Source organism: Myxine glutinosa, chromosome 4 (genome assembly GCF_964187855.1).
Source record: "Myxine glutinosa chromosome 4, kmMyxGlut1.1, whole genome shotgun sequence".
Classification (NCBI taxonomy): Eukaryota; Metazoa; Chordata; class Myxini; order Myxiniformes; family Myxinidae; genus Myxine; species Myxine glutinosa.
The window spans coordinates 81,020,674-81,034,189 of record NC_136264.1 but is presented as its reverse complement, the minus strand read 5'-3'; the positions used below and the strand labels follow the sequence as shown (position 1 = coordinate 81,034,189).

The following is a 13,516-nucleotide window of genomic DNA, read 5'->3' as shown; positions in this document are numbered from 1 at the left end:
CAGAAGGCGATAGGAAGAAGTGCATTGGATTGAGAATCTGCGAGGATAGATTCAATGAAGATGTATGACAATGTAAAACCTGTCTGGAGTTACAGACTCTCAAAGGAATTATTTCATTGCCTGGTGAATCTCGTGAAAGATGATCTGGATCAACCTACGATGAGGAGCAGTGCGCTAAATCCCTTCGAACAATTGTCCGTGGCTATATGATTAGAAGCAAGTGCATCATTTCAATTGGATGTTAGAGATGTGGGCGGAGTTTCACAAGCTAATCGGGTGTTTAGACGCAGACAACTAAACGGATGTTAATCTCCCTTCATAAATTTATATTTAGACGGATGATTGGCTGTGCATGTACAACGATGTTTTTATCAGCATTTTAGGGCTAGGTCTTTCGTAAATTTGGCCCAATGTGTCAAATATATGGGAGGGCCTAAACTTATCACTTATCATGGCCCAATTTGTAAAGTGATGACCATATGACAAGCATAAGGAAGAAATATTTCACCTCAAAATGTTTTCTTGCATAAGGTATTGACTAAATGATGAGTTAGTGATTAGAAAAAAAATGTTGAAAACACCAAAAGCATACCTGCAGACATGGGTGCACACTCTTGTCACATTCCATGTCATCTACAAACAGTAATCCCATTTTTCCTTCACTGTTCTCACAGAGCACCCACGTGAAATCGTTTTCTTTTTTCCACTCAGGAATGATCACCGTCATTAATTCATCCTTTTTGTAACTCAGTTTGTCATCATGCTGTGACTGAAATAGACACCGCATTTTGACACGGCTTCCTGGTTCAACTGGGCATTGAAAAGATGAATTTTCGTACATCACTGGAACAGATATACACAAAGATAAACTCATTGCTAGATTATTTTCATCATCACAATTGATATCATCTATATTGCAGTGAAATTGTATACAAGTTATGACCCAGGTGTCATTACAACTACTGTCCACTCTATGGCCACTATAAGATCTTGGTCCCAAAGTGCGAAGGGCAGTCCTGAGACATTTATCATGCGTTATTCATGCATATGCTTAGAATGGTAAGGGGAACTACATTGCATGTTGCTTGCTTGTTTGCTTGGATGTCATACTCACTCTTGCTCGTATGATTGTAGTGTACTGATACTATGATTGCCAATTCCCTTTCAGATACAGCTAGAGATGGATTCTGATTAAACTCACCTTGGAGACACTGTTGTACATTTTGATTATTTACAACACTTAATCAGAATCATCTTCTACCATCATTTGAGATCGACATGACCCACAAACTCTTGCAGCTGCCCACGTTTGGAGCAGACCAACACGTTGCGGAAGCTCCGAGTCAGCTCAAGCACTGGCTGAGTTTACTGACTAGCTACCTGCAAGCTCATGACATCACGGACGAGGTGAAGTGCGCTGTGCTCAATTCACATGTGATGCACGTCGTGCACGATTACATATCCCATTGCGAAACGTTCGACGAGGCTGTAATGGAGCTGCGCACTATTTACATCATGATTACATATCCCATTGTGAAATGTTCGACGAGGCTGTAATGGAGCTGCACACTATTTACATCAAGCCTCGGAGTGTCATCGACACTAGATACCAGCTCGCTATGAGGAAACAGGATGCATCGGAATCTCTCAATCAGCTGCGCACTATTTACATCACGATTACATATCGCATTGCGAAACGTTTGACGAGGCTGTAATTGAGCTGCGCACTATTTACATCAAGCCTCGGAGTGTCATCGACACTCGATACCAGCTCGCTATGAGGAAACAGGATGCATCGGAATCTCTCAATCATTTCGTGCAAGAGCTACGTCGCCTGGGCAAGGTATGCGCTCAAGAGATCCGAACACACGAGCCGATGTGCGACGATATCAAGCGAGATGCGTTCATCTCTGGAATTTATTCCCCGTCAATACGGCAGCGTTTGCTGGAATCGCTGACCCTGACGCTGAAACAAGCTCACGACCAGGCCGTCGTGCTCCACGAAGCTCAGGCTCAATTGGAAGCATACGGACGTCCTTATGTTACGGTGGGTCTTACTGAGGAGAGGCGCTTGGAGAATGACGCTGCTGTGGAGCGCCCAGTTGCTGATATTCCGTTAGAGACGACGGAAGCCCTCGGAGCCGAAGGTACGAGTCTGGCAGTGAATGCCTCGGTCGGGGGTAACGCTAAGTGCTTCTTCTGCGGGAATCGAAATCATCCCAGCTCTGCGTGCCCGGCACGAGAAGCGACTTGTCACACTTGCGCCTGGAAAGGTCATTTTGCAAAAGTATGTCGCTCTTCACGAGGGCGGCGTTCCCATCCTACGCTGGCCGGCATCTCCTCAACGTGCGAGGCACGCCCGGCACCCTCGGAGGTCCTGACACAGCCCGGACCGCACGGTTTGTCCAGCACCGTCATCCCAGTACTGATTGAAGGACAATTTGCCAACGCCTTGGTCGACACGGGATCGACTGAAAGCTACGTTGATATGAGCCTCGTCCGCCGACATGGATGGCCGATCCTGAGGACATCGCGCAGAATCTTCATGGCTTCGCAAGCCCTTTGGAGGGGGAATGTCATGTAAAGCTAGTCATTAATGGCACAATGTATCCGGATGTTCGTCTAATGGTCTTGCCTACATTATGCGCTGAAGTTTTATTGGGACATGACTTTCTCCATCGCCATCATGGTTAGAGATGACATTCGGGGGAGACGCTACTCTCTCGGTCTGTGCTTTGGCGGGGATGGTTATCGAACCGATGTCATTATTTCCGAATCTAACTCCGGACTGCGCCCCGGTCACTATCAAATCGAGACGCTATTCCCGGCAGATGTGCAATTCATCTCTGAGGAGACTAGCAGACTCCTCCAAGAAGGCATAATCGAGCCCAGCCGATCACCTTGGCGTGCGCAAGTTTTGGTCGTCCAGCCTGAAAATCATCGCAAGCACATGGTAATCGATTACTCTCAAACCATCAACAGGTTTACGGAATTGGACGCCTATCAACTTCCGGGGTTGGATGCATTGGTTCGACAGGTCACCCAATATGCCGTGTATAGTACCCTCGATCTGTGCAGTGCGTCTCATCAAATCCCGATCTCTGCAGCCGACCGAATTTATACGTAGTTCGAATCCGGACTGCGGCTGTGCCAATTCACGCGTTTGCCCTTCGGCATCACTAATAGCGTCTCGTGCTTTCAAAGGGCTATTGATGACATAATTACCAAGGACCGCTTAATGGACGTTTTCGTTTACCTTGATAATCTAACGGTTTGTGGGCATGATCAAGCTCATCACGATGATAATCTGCGATGCTTTCTCCAGGTCGCGCAAAAGTACAGCCTGACTCTCAATGAGGCCAAATGTCGTTATTCTGCCAGGACGATAGATCTCTTAGGGTACACCGTGACCCAGGGTATGATAACTCCTGACAAGGAGCATCTGCGCCCTTTGTTCCTCATGGCGCCGCCACACGATTGTGCGTCCTTGAAGAGAGCACCCGGATTGTTTGCACATTATTCTCGCTGGGTCCAAAATTACTCCGAGAAGCTCCGTCCCCTCATTGATTGCAAAACATTCCCTATGTCTCATGCCGTCAAGGTCACCTTCCACGGGCTGAAGTCAGACATCGCTGGCGCCGCTGTGTCCTCCATTGATGACAACATCCCCTTTGTTCTCGAAAGCGACGCGTCGGATCACGCGATCGCTGCCACTCTCTCTCAAGGGGGGAAACCTGTGGCCTTCTTCTCAAGGACCCTATCCTCCGCTAAGGCGTCATTCGTCTGTCAAGAAGGAAGTCTATGCAATTGTGGAATCGATTCGACGATGGCAACCATATTTGCTTGACAAACGGTTTGAAATAATCACTGATCAGCAGAGCGTAGCTTTCATGTATGATATGCGCCATGCTCAGCGCATTAAGAACGAGAAAATTACTCGATGGCGCATAGAGTTAGCTGATTAATAGCTTCAAGATCACATACCATCCAGGGAGGGAGAATCTAGCGGCGGATGCCTTATCCCAGCCAGGGGTTTGCACATTTTTTATTTTTTTATTTTTTTTGTATACTGAATCAAGGCTCGTGAAAGAGCTAACATTTATTTCACAAACAAATCAACCGGACAAACGAAATATATAAAAAGAGGGAGCGTAAGACAAGATGGGGAGAGAAGGGGAAGCACACAAACATAACATTTGAGAGCAGGGAGATGTGTGGGAGGGAGAGGGCTTGGGGGGAGGAGGCGTGGAAAGGGGGGGGGGGGGGGAGAAGTATAAAACACAAGGACACCAAGGACTTCCAGGACAGAAATTGGTATTTCAAAAAAGTGGATTTGGGGTGAAATTAGCGGGGGTAGAAAAGATCAAGGTTTTGGATGGGGGAAGATGAGAGATGGTGGTGAACAGCTGTTTTAAAGACCTGGAGGGCGGAGTGGGATTGAAGAGAGTGAGGGAGTTTGTTCCAGAGGCAGGAGAAAAGAGTGGAAAAGAGTGGAACCAATGGAATGAAGGAGTGAAGGTGAGCAAAGAGTCTTGATTTTGGCAGTTTAACCATAAGAGGGTTGCAGGCAGATCTTGTGCGACCTGTAAGAATATTTGGGGGACAGAGCCCAGGGAGAGCTGGGGGGGCAAGGCCAGAGAGGAATCGGTAGAAGACGGAAAGACCACCCACCTGCCTGCGGTGAGTGAGTGAAAGGCCCTTGGAGTTAGCATAATCGCGGGAGATTCCAATGATTCTGAATGCTTTGGTTTCAACAGCGTGAAGACGAGCTAGGTGTGAGGCAGGAGCACCAGCCCACAGGGGAGAGCAGTATTCCATTGAGCTGCGGATGAAAGCGAGTTTAACCTCCTTCAAGGACTTACGTGTTCTTCATGACACCTTGTGTCACCCTGGGGTGACCCGCCTGGCTCATTATGTGTGTAGCCGCAATTTGCCCTACTCTGTTGAGGACGTTCGCTGTCTGTACCGTACTTGTCCCGTTTGCGCTGAACTCAAACCGTGTTTCTATAAACCGAACATGGGTACTTTGATTCAGGCTACCAGGCCATGGGACAGATTGGCTATGGACTTTAAGGGTCCTCTACCGGCTTCTGGTACCTCTCGTTATCTCCTCACAATCGTAGATGAGTATTCCAGATTCCCATTCGCCTTTCTGTGCAGTGACATGACCGCTGCTTCAGTTATCCGTTCTTTGCAGCTTCTGTTTGCGATGTTTGGGAATCCGGGTTACGTACACACTGACCGAGATGCGGTATTCTTGTCCCAAGATGTGAGGACATTTCTGCTGCAGCGTAACATTGCCTCTAGCTACACTACTCCATACAGTCCTCACGCTAACGGTCAGGTGGAGCGATTTAATGGCATTATAGGGAGGGCCATTACTTTGGGTCTTAAGACCTACGGACTAAGACCGGACAAGTGGACCTGGGTAGTGCAGGGGGCATTACACTCGATCCGTTCTCTACTGTGCACCGCGACAAATGAAATTCCTCACGATCGTTTATTTTGCTACCCGTGTCACGCGGGTTCTGTCCGCCCTCTGCCTGGTTGGCTTGCCCGAGCCCGGGCCGGCTTTTCTCAAACGAGCGGTGTGCCTGAGTAAATATGATCCGCTCGTCGACAAGGTCCACATTCCTCAAACTGACAAAGCAATCACGCTCGAGTTCAGTTGCCGGATGGATGTGAGTCCACGGTGTTGGTGCGTCATCTCACACCGTGCGGGGATCCTGGTGGGCCTGAGCTCAGCATGGGGAATCCGGCAATGGGAAATTCGCCGTCTGCCCCTCCCCCTCACATGCCCGATCCGAACGGGATGTCATCACGGGATGTCATCTAATGGTGCAAACCACTCTGCGATTTTCCCATCATCCGCTGGTTTGGGTGGGGGGGGAGGGAGGGGTGGGGGAGGAGACGCAAAATCTCTCTGTAAATGTGTATCGTGTAGTGTCACTCCAGGTGAGAGAGCATTCCTCAACTAGGCAGCGGGGAGGTACCGCACAAAAAGAGGTGGGGGCGCTTCAGGCTGTGGTGACCGCAGTCCCAAAAACAAGTCAACCGACTTACAAGTTCATTTCCCCCCCCACCCCCTTTACCTCTTGGCCCATGGCAGCCCAACAGCCTCTTTCTGCCGTTACCTCACCGGTGAGGGTCGCCACACACTAGGCTCCATTGCCTCCTGCTTCCGCGCAGCTCCATGGGTCGCCGGGGTTCTCCTTTACCCCAGGGCGCCCAACCAGACCCTCCACCGACGAGCTCCAATTTCCAGATACCAACGGCTGCCAGGGGTAATTGCCGCAGAGGGGGGCCGCAGGCATCGCTCCTCAGAGCTTGATCCGTACCTGCGGACACACACACCTTCCCCACCCACAAGATCCCAAAACACACTTCCTCCCCCGCTGCCATTCAATTCTCCAGCACAATTCAGCACAATTCCATAGATGGTGTAAAAGGTGTTACAAAGGTTGCCATGGCCTGCTACATGTGAAATCCCATTCACAGTTTACCATTACATTTCCAAGAGCACATTTCCAATAATCACCACTCTTTGTTTCCAATAATCATCACTCATCCATTTCCTCCAACCTCACGACCACATTGAAACACATCACCTCTACACATAAACAAACGCCACCCACAAGACTCTGTGTGGCACACATTTCATCCCCCTCGCCGGCCATGTCATCACTCTCACCCGCCTCCCAACTCCAAATTACATGTTCCCAAAATTTCCATAAGCAAGTCCTGCAGCCTGGGACACTGGGACAGTAACCATCAAGGCCTTACCTCTACCTTGATGCACAGGTAATTTCCGGTTGGTCAGGTCCAAAGTGCATTCCACCCTTCAAAAATCCCAAAATTTCACATTGGACCAATCAAATTTCTCCAAATTTCTCTTTTGTCCACACTATACTGGCAGATATGTGGATCCGCATCCAACGGTGATCATCACTACACAACTATCTGTGGCTACGACAGCTGTGCACCTCTACCGTGCAAGGGTCATCGGGACAAGGTGAGCAGTCAAAACGCCAACATGGCCCATGAGTGTCCATAAGGGTGCGACCCACCATCCATCCATCGCCCCCCCTGTGAGGAACACAGCTGTACTAGCCCCAGCTGGCCAATGTGGTGAGCAACTGCTGCCAAAAACACACTACCACACGCAGAACCTCGGCCCTGGGGGGCACGGTTGCAGTGCGTGGCATCCCTACAGCCACGTCCCCTGCACCTCCACATCATCCCCCAGTCCGACCACAGAACTGCACCCCCCAGTGCCCACACACACTTGACCACACCAAGGTCCATTCAACAGCCATGCTCCACCAGGAGACCCACCCATAAGACATGATCCACACACCTCGGACACCCATAGCACCACATTGACCCTCAGACCACACAACTATATCCCCATGACTCCGCGTCCCAAATATCAGCACAGTCGCCCCCGCGACGTTGAAAGCTGTGTCCTGCTACCTTGTCAATTTTATCACAGCCTCCAACACTTTTGTCTAACACACCTGGATCAATAATGGAGTCACTTTACAGTGTCCACCATTTCTCTTCACAAAATTCACCCTTAAATTTACATCTAACCCACAGATTACCCATGCCAAACATTTTTCACATTTCACTAATCTCAACCAAAGAAAGATGCTTTTCCATACACATGCCAGCCGAGCATGGCCCATATGCTTGGCTCGTTACACATTCCCGATCACATCCCCATGGCTCCCTTCCCAAACCGAGAGTCCATAAATCATAACGAAACATCTGTGGAAGGTCACTCTCACACCATCACGTTCCACAGATGCCCCAATGGTTGTCCGGCAGGCTATCTCCATCCCTGTCCATGCGGATTGACCTGCGTCCATAGACCAACACGGCATGGCAGGTCACCACATGCCGGCTGTCCCAAAGTCTCAGGGAGAGGGTGTCAGGCCTCATGCCCGGGTGGTCACCACATCAGGCCCAAGTTGGCCGTCCGCAGTGCCACCACCAAAGCACGACCCACAACACCTCCATCTAGTGGTCCTCAATATCTGCCATCCCAGGCCAGGCTTGAGAAACCACCTCGGACCCCCTGGAGGTCTTAACCCCCACCAGGGTCCGGTGACCCTGTTGGCCTGAGCCACACGCCCGGACGGCGCCCCCCTGGACAAGGGACGCCACATTCCACCAGACCCCCGTGGGGCCCAGGTCGTACCATGCCACCCATGGCTGGACCCCACGTCCAAATCTCGCCAGCACAGCCCCCCAGCTGGCTGGCATCACCAAATTTCGAAAGGGGCAACTTTGCCCCGAGGCCATCACCATTGACCTCCCCTGGTCCGAATTCCGCAGCCCGGGGACCAACTCCAGGCTGCTCCAAATCAAATTCCCATTTTAATTTAATTTTAGATTTCCTTTTTACAATTTGCATTCCCCATCCCAAACCGCAGCTGCAGGTAACAACTCCCTCGGGTTGTTTTGCCCCTCCCTGAAACTGGTTCAAATTCCCTACAGGGACCAAATCGTCAGAGGCTCGATCTCCCGACTCCCCAAGGTCCGAATCCAGCCCGGAGCCAACACACCCCCCCAACTGGTTCTGTAATTTTGGAGCCTCCGTTGCCAAATCACAGTGCATGGTGAGGGTCCCCTTGGTCACCTCAACCACCTCCTCGGACCAACTCACCCCATCACCCAGGCTCCTTTGGGCCTCGTCAACCCCTACCTCCATGGGACTGTCCCAGGTCCCCAGCCGCTGAATCACATCATGCTCATCATCATCATCATTACACCAAACCATTTCTGGCCCAACAGGTTTTCATCAATAAATACCCGGTGCGGCTCCACCACAATAATGTCAATGTTACCCCCCAATAATGTTACCCCCTCTCGCTCTGCACCACCGCCCTGGTGCTGCACAATTCCGAATTCATCCCCCGGTTGGGGTGTTGTGACATCCACACGGTCCCGATAAACGTCCAGGCCACAATGTGGGAAACACTCCCCATTATAATTTGCACATGCAGTCTCCCCATCTACCTGTATGCATTCCCCTTTCACCTCTTCACATGCCACAATCAAATCTTCCCCATTTACCTCTTCACATTCCGTTCACGGTGCAATTCCCAATTTGCCTTCCCCCGTTCCGATTCGCATTCTGCCACTCTTGGCTTCTCCTGTGCCCCAATGGCACCATTCGTTCGTCCTTCCCTCAATTTAGTCGTCCAGGCATCCATTTTGTTAATCAGTCCCTCAATTTTTCCTTTAATTTGCCCCTCCAATCGATCACTCATTCCCTTCATTCCTTCCCTACATTCATTCCCCTGGGACTCCATTTTGTTTTTCATTTCACTTTTCATTTCTTTTATGTTATTTTCCAATCCCCCAATTTGATTTTCCAACCCATCCTTCAATCCCTGCATAAACTTCATTAAGGCCTGTAAATCCATCGGGGCCATCTTGATAGTAGCGGAGGAAGTTCCAACACTACCCTCTACCCCCTCTACTTCCGACTCACCCCCTCTGCTTCCCACATCTTCCATCCCTCCTTCCATACCACTCACCTCCTCCTCCGTAAAGGAGGTCGCTTTCCCACGTGTCTTTTCATCTCAAAATGAAATTAAGTTTAATGACGCTGTTACGGATTCGTCACTTCCGTTGTGGTGGTTTTCATCCACTGTAAACATTTCTGATTCCATGTACTATTATTGTTTTCAAAAGGTTTATTGTTCATGAACTGTTTTCAAAAGGTAAAAAAGTTAATGTTAAAAGAAACAGGAAACCGGATCGGGAACCGGACGACGAAGAGGAAGAAGAGGGAGAAAGAAGGCGGAGCGAGTGAGTCGGACAAGAAGGAGCCGAGCTATTTGAGGTCTGGAGCGAACGTTGGCGAACAACAGTCACTAGCGAATTTTCGGGTTTCCTAGGAAAGAGATTCCTGCGACAGAGTGGTTATCGCTGTGACAGATTAACTTGCGTGTCAGGTTTTGCAATCGATTCAGGAGAGAATCATCGTCGTGCCGTTGCGCCATGAGACCGGGCCGTCGGCCATTTTGACTCGTGCCGGACTTGCGTTTCGCTCACGGTTTCATCTCCCTTCGACCATTTTCACCGCATTCAGACGTGGATCTGGCGTGTGTGTGTGTGTGACGTGGCTTTTTGAAGGTTAATACGTCCATACCTGAGGGTGTGACTTCCCCGTCGCCTGGAGGGCGCCTTTGGATTTCCCAGTCGCCTTGAGGGCGCCTTTGCACAGCTTTGGCAGCAGGGACTGTAATTGCCAACCCAACGGGATTCTGGTCTCGATTGGATATCGTTCTGGTGATCGCGGGAGTGAACCAACTTTGTCTTGAAGCTGGGAATAAAAGACATTGGGGATGTTCTTGTTTCACTCACTTGGAGCACAGTGAGTTATATATTACAAAACTGATGGTACCATCATAGGACATATTGATTGTACAATCAATATGTACTTTTGAATACTATTATTGTTGTACTGTTATTCTTGTGTGATCTTAATACAATATTTGTTTGTGAGTAACAATTGGGGTGGCTTCTCCATTGATCTTTGACATACAGAATAACACATTTTTTTGCCGTGACCCCTCTTGGGGCTCGGATGTTCACCGTGACCAGGGGGTTGGGGAGGAGCACGTAACAACGCGCCTCATAGCCCAACCGACTATACAATTTTTTTTGCCTCCGACTATAAAATTTTGCATCCAAATTCTCCACACTCTGACACCAATTTTTTTTTTTTTTTGGGGTTCAATCCCACTACTGACTACCATTTGTCGCACAACTCTGGTTAACACCAGGGTCACGGATAGCCTAAACGGTCTTATTCGGAGGCAACAACCAAACACGGATTCGGCTATATGTCGCGCGGGAGGAAGAAGGAAAATGGAAGCTGCGGCAAAAGCTTACCTTCAGTGCACCGACGTAGCTCCGGTCCTGTAAGGGGATTAACTCAAGCGGGCACAGGTTTAACAGAGGATGCAAAATAATAATAAAAATAATAATAACCACCTTTAGAGGCCATTTTTCCCCGCAAGGCGGGGGTTGGCCTTTTTCGGGAACCGTGGTTGTTGTTGTTTTTTGGTCCCCTTTTTGAAGCAATGTTTTACGGCCGGATGCCCTTCCTGACGCCAACCCTTTTTGCCGCCTTTAACGACAAACAGGGAATTACCAGTGAACTGGTACTCAATTAGCCGACCTCGGAAGGATGACAGGCTGAGTCAACCCCCCTGGCGTTAATTCAGCGATCGACCGGGATTCGAACCCAGGATCCTAGGATCATAGGCCGGCACCCTAGCCGCTAGCCCAACACCAGGGTTATGCAAATATGGTTATGCAAAAATAGCAAAAATAAGGATGCAAAATAATACAAGGGTTTATTACAAATAAAAGCAAGGACAGGAAAATACGCGCCGATAATAAAATAAGGCGACTAAATTGGGATCCCACACATCGACTTCAGAAACAAGAACAAAGGAATAGATTAACAAAAGAAACACATTCGTTATGTGCGTCTGTGGTGTGCGAGCTTATCTGTCTCTTGTCGTCTTGTCTTTGGCTGCCGTCCAACACGGCTCTGTTCGGCCCCGATGCACCCACAAGGCCTCGCTCCAAGCTCCACAAGCGCCGATCGCCCGCGCACGAGGTAGGCCCCGTTCCAAGCTCCGATCCTCTCGCCGCCCACGAGGTCCGTGCACCAGGCACCACGCGTCCAACGCAGGCCAGCGAGCTCCACACAAGGTCGACCCTCAACTCGAGAACGAACACAGAACGACGAAGAACGGCAAAGTGGGGACGAGAGCGCAAGTCCACTGCCAGAAGCAACTGCTCTGAACCAACTGCCGCGCAACTACTCTGAACCAACTCAGACTCACGTTCGGCGCTCGCTGATCTCTTTTTCCCAACTCGACCAACTGCCGCGCAACTCACTCTGAACCAACTCACTGAACCAACTCCCGCGCAACTCACTCACTCTACGAAAGTCCTGCCGCCTCCCGTATCACTCCGCGGCGGTGACGTCAGCCTTGGAGCGCCACCCAATCAGTGGCCTCCACCGAATCACAGGCCTGTGGTGTGGTCATAGCACGTGGCAATCGAGGTGGATAGGCCTGTCGGAGGTGTAAATGGTGGCGGCCATGCGGTGGTGTCCTGGCCTGGTTTCCTTTTGCCGGTTCTCTTTCACATTAATGTCAGGGAAGGGCGTTATTTAGTGTTGCAATAAGGACTTGTCGGAATGTCTATGTGGTTGCAGTGCCAAAAGGGACAAAGGTTTGGCTGACCAGGTGAGGACACACAGGGGCGCTACTCTTTAATCCCTAGCTCTACTTAACACACGAACCTCCTGGTAGGTTCACAAGTATACTCATTACCCGACAAAACGCCTACACATGAACTTATTACAGGTAGTTTTCCTTACCGAGACAGACGAAGCACGTTACCTATTAAGATCTATCTGCTCTACATATCACTACCCCTCCAGACATAACAATATATTTCTATTTTTTATCACCATTCCTATTAAATTAGATGTCAAGGTAAAGTTCTATACAAGAACATCACTTCAAAAAAATTTTTTTTAAGTATCAAAAGTGAGGGTCAAGTAAGTGCCAATTGTCATATTCGCCCTTAAGTTTGTCGTTTTATGGTAAACAGGTAAATATATTGTATTAACCAAGGTATAAAGATAACAAATGACATGAAGAACGAACGGTGATCATTTTAACTTGAAAAAGTACAAATTGCCAAAACCACGAAAACAAAACTTTTTCAGATCTTCAAAGTTCGTATATTTTTCTTCTTCAGTTATTCATTCAGCTCAACAATGGCTTCCCCAATAGTTTATTATTATTATTATTATTATTATTATGGTAGAATATTTTTCAACATCAGTACAGGTTAATACATTAATAACACTCACCTTCTTAAGAGCTTTCAGTCTTTATGACTCTCGTTTAATGTAAAGGAAATGTGTTTTTATTCTCGACGTAAATACCTCACTCAAGGGTCTAGCAATGTGGATTTTCTGGTTTCTTTATGAACTCCATGTTGTTTGTCTGGTTTCTTCATGAATTTGCATCTTTGCTGTAATTTCAGAGTAATAGTACATAAACAAAGTGAAGCATGCCTTCAACTATGTTGTGCACCGGATATGCTTTCTGGAGAGATTTTTTTTACAGGGATTATAACACACACACACACACACACACACACACACACACACACACACACACACACACACACACACACACACACACACACACAAGCACACACACAAGCACACACACAAGCACACACACACACACACACACATTATAGAAAGAGAGAGAGAGAGAGAGACACAAAAGGGGAAGGTCTGGTCCATGTCTCTGTACTGCGGGTTTGTCGAGAGAATTTCTGGGGCTCTACAACAACAACAACAACAGCAGCAACAACAACAGTGATGAACAATTGTTTGAGAGATCATCAGCACATCATACAAGAACAGACAAAAGGTGAGATGCAATTTGTCACCTCC

General features: G+C 48.8%; 1 protein-coding gene across 7 annotated transcripts in view; it reads right to left on the bottom strand.

The window, feature by feature from the left end:
* Positions 1–13,009, bottom strand: part of LOC137424912 (uncharacterized) — a 130,427-nt gene extending 117,418 nt beyond the window's left edge. For 3 of the 7 annotated variants that reach the window (XM_078776080.1, XM_078776078.1, XM_078776079.1), the window contains exons 1-2: positions 12,920–12,975; positions 10,166–10,339 (exon numbers count right to left, since the gene is read on the bottom strand). Coding sequence is in view for 4 of the 7 variants with exons in the window: in XM_068112806.2 (XP_067968907.2) it covers positions 593–874 (282 nt within the window). In the remaining 3 variants the exon portion in view is untranslated. Of the gene's footprint in view, positions 1–592; positions 953–6,139; positions 6,339–10,165; positions 10,340–12,919 lie in introns of those variants that run through there. The other 4 variants (XM_068112807.2, XM_068112809.2, XM_078776077.1 and 1 more) reach the window with 4 other exon arrangements.
* Between the last annotated feature and the right edge of the window lie 507 nt (positions 13,010–13,516).